Source organism: Branchiostoma floridae, chromosome 11, assembly GCF_000003815.2.
Source record: "Branchiostoma floridae strain S238N-H82 chromosome 11, Bfl_VNyyK, whole genome shotgun sequence".
NCBI lineage: Eukaryota > Metazoa > Chordata > Leptocardii > Amphioxiformes > Branchiostomatidae > Branchiostoma > Branchiostoma floridae.
The window spans coordinates 21,684,325-21,687,898 of NC_049989.1; the positions used below are offsets into that span (position 1 = coordinate 21,684,325).

A 3,574-nucleotide genomic window follows, 5' to 3' on the forward strand; every position below is an offset into this window, starting at 1 on the left:
ACCATTCTCCGCAGTCGCCTTTGGGTGTTTTTCCCGGCACCGACCTGCTTCTGTCAGTCTGTCTGATTAGCTGCCCTTTGAGATTTCGCCGATAGAGCTTGTAGCCGGCCTTTTGAGTTTACCCCGACTTTCTTTCTTGAAGAACAACGGTGTCTTCTTTGTTAATGTGTGAATCACTAGCATACTGTTTGCGTGTTGTAATCAAGAAATAAAGTTTGTGCAGATAAAGTTTGTCAGGTGCAGGTATGCAGAAAGAAGTATTTTGAGCCCTGAACCTACTTTCCTTTGTTTAGACCAGCCCTGTCTCTAGGACCCGTCCCTGGACGAAAATTTGCTCATTGGAACAGAAGCGATGCAACTGTGCTTTGTGTGCACCCTGATCATTGTCTTGTTTCTCCTCACCAGTGTATTGACAAACCAGCAGTGCCCAGAATGATGTGAATGTACTGTATGTCCTTCCCTGGTCTGTGTTAAGTTTCTCCTCACCTGACTCTATTGACCAATGAACAGTGCCCAGGGTGATGTAACTGCACATTATGTCCTGCCTTGATCAGTGTATAGTTTCTCCTCACCTCTGTATGGACCAGTGAACAGTGCCTAGTGTGATGTAACTGTACTGTATGTCCCGCCCTGATCAGTGTCTATTTTCTCCCCACAGCCGGTGGCCTCTGAGCCCTTCAAGTTCGACACAGAGCTGGATGATCTGCCTAAGGAGAAGTTGAAAGAAATGATCTGGGAGGAGACGAAGTTTTTCAGCCACCAACACAAGTGAGACAGGTGAGGGAGCGTTCCTTAGTCCTGTTCTTATTTCTCGGCAGATTGTACAAGTAACTCCTTAGGTCCTGTTTCTGTAGGCAACAAAGGAGTGAAGAAATTATTGGTTATTGCAGTGTTCGAAATACTGGACTACAGTTTCTACCATTTGCAGAAGGATTTTCAAGGTTGCAGAAGAAAAATGTAATAATCTGCAATTTTGCCGAATGGAAAAAAATCAGGCTTTGATTCAATGGTTCTTAAAGACACTGTAAATGCATGTAAGTTTGCGGGGATTTAATTTCGCGGAAGCGGAAAAAGGGACTTTTCGCTGTGGTTTTGAGTTCGCGGTAACACCATATACTACAATCTAATACCATAATAGAAAAATGTTCGCAGTGGTTTTAAATTTGCGGTGAAGTGGTCACCGCGAAAACCGCGAACATTAATCTACCGCGAACATTTCTGCATTTACAGTATGTTAGCCAGGGAATGCTGCCTGCTGTCCCTATGGCTCAGAAAGGCTATGGGAATACCTTGACCATTAATGTTTTAAAGTTTGATAACCAAGTTCTCTTGTGGAACTTTGAAAAACGATGAAGGAAATAAGATAAGTATTTAAACGTCTGTTGCAGATCGGATATAGAAAATGAATAGTGTCTCTGCTTACACTAAAAACAGTTACTCAACCAACTGGATATCAATGATTTTGGAACTCAGTTACTTGAGTAATTGCTTTTTGGCATATCTTATTACCTTGATGTCTAACCTACATTGATGTTCCTCTCCTTGTCCCACAGGATTCAGCAGAAGACTGTCGCCAGCAGCATTCCCCCCCTCGCCCCCCCTCCCCACGCCCCCCTCCCGCTGACATGCGAATGTACATGGAGCATTTTCACACACCTGTGACTTGATATTGTGGCTGTGCCTCCAACTTGGACATAAAAAAAACAGGAACAGTGGATTTCTGTACAGCCAGACTAAGCTGTTTTCACCATTCTACTACTGCAGGGCTCGAAATACTGTCTATATATACAGGTTAGTGCTGGGTATAAAGTGGAGTGTGCAGGTATTTCTGATGTCTACATTTACCTGCACTGGCTCGTTATAAAACCAGCCCAAAAGTACCTTGCATTTTTTAAAGAGTCTTCCTATTATATAGGAGATTACAAGATTAGAAAAGGACGACCAAAAACGTCTTTGAAAAAAAAAACACCACCAAAAACTTAAATTATTTTTGATTTACTAAAAGGAACAGAAAACATTTGGCAGAGATGATTTTAAGCATTGCCCAAGAAAAGTATTTCGAGCCCTGCCGTTTCCTTGAGTCTGTTGAAGAAAAGATGATTCCATATCTTGTGGAAGTTGTGCGGAGAATGATTTGATATTGTACAGCTAACAGGGAACTGTAAGGTGGTGTTCCAGAGCTATCCGTAGGTATATCTAGCAGATAGAGATATATAAATTGTATAATGTTGTAAACCTTGAAGAGGGGAACTATTGAATTATTGTTTTAGCACTTACTTTATATACAGGAATGGCTCTCTTAAACCTTGACCATGCCCACTGCTTAGTTTATGTAAGGGGAGTGGGTTTCGGTCTTTTTGGACAAGACGAGCGCTACTTTTTGTTGATTTCTAAGCTTGCGAACATTTCCAAGGCAGACAATGTATGAAGAGGAAAAGAAATTTAGCTTACAGTAATTTTTTTGTTTTTGTTTTTAAACTGAATGTGAAGGAATAAGTGTAATGGTGCGGACGGGGTGTACATACGGTTTGGGAGTGGACAGAACTACAGGGTAGGGAGAGTGGCGGGTCGCAGAGCTTCGTACTTCATGGTCAATATTTGTAAGTCTGTCACAGAACTCTGGTTAAGAGGACAGGGAAAATGTAATCATCTAAAAAAGCCCAAAACTCCTGAGCCCAGGACAGGATTGGAGATGCCTGAATTTTGATGGAAATGTGCCGTTTTGGTCGTCAGGTAAAACGTAACTTTGCTTTCAGCAACAAGTTTTTAATATCATGTACATGTAGATGTCCATATGCCCAGAGACAAAGTGTTTCCACATTGACAGGACCAGCATTGACACATCGACCAAACAGGTTATAGATTATAGACATTTGGTTAGGGCCGGTCACTTGCATCATACGACAGCAAATTGGGTGCATTCTTCGAACAGTTGTGAATGTGTGGTACCAATATGGCTGTTTTCTTGTAGATCCTTGTGAGTGTTTAGTTTGTCATAACCTTCTTGAAATGTACAATGAAGATTTGTAAAGGGGGCTTTAGGGCACCTCTGTCAACCCGAAAACCACGGGCATTCTTAGCTGAAAAATGCTTTTGTTGACACTTGCCAGGAAGGTGGTTTTTGTGAAGAATGTTAAATGTTTCTGTACTTGATTAATGAAATGTTTCTGTATTTCTGTACTTGGTTCATGAAATGTTTCTGTATTTGGTTAATGAAATGTTTCTGTACTTGGTTCATGAAATGTTTCTGTACTTGGTTCATGAAATGGTTCATGAAATGTTTCTGTACTTGGTTAATGAAATGTTTCTGTACTTGGATAATGAAATGTTTCTGTATTTGGTTCATGAAATGTTTCTGTAATTGGTTAATGACATATTTCTGTACTTGGTTAATGAAATGTTTCTGTACTTTGTTAATAACATATTTCTGTACTTGGTTTGTGCATTGCACCGCAGCCTACACGTCACTTGTTGGAAGGGGTGCAACAATGCTGTTTAATACACCAAAGGTAGTCAGAGGAAGTTTTAGTCTGCAGGGTTTTCTCACCTAAGCTCAGCACTGAAAAGTTCTGCA

The 3,574-nt window shown here is 40.9% G+C and overlaps 1 protein-coding gene across 1 annotated transcript in view; it reads left to right on the top strand.

Moving 5' to 3' along the window:
- The window catches only part of LOC118425949 (mitogen-activated protein kinase 1-like), a gene marked incomplete in the record, with an annotated part of 17,619 nt that extends 14,797 nt beyond the window's left edge, over positions 1-2,822 (top strand). The window contains 2 exon segments of the mRNA XM_035835120.1: positions 659-777; positions 1,554-2,822. Coding sequence (XP_035691013.1) covers positions 659-772 — 114 coding nt within the window.
- Positions 2,823-3,574: the final 752 nt, after the last annotated feature.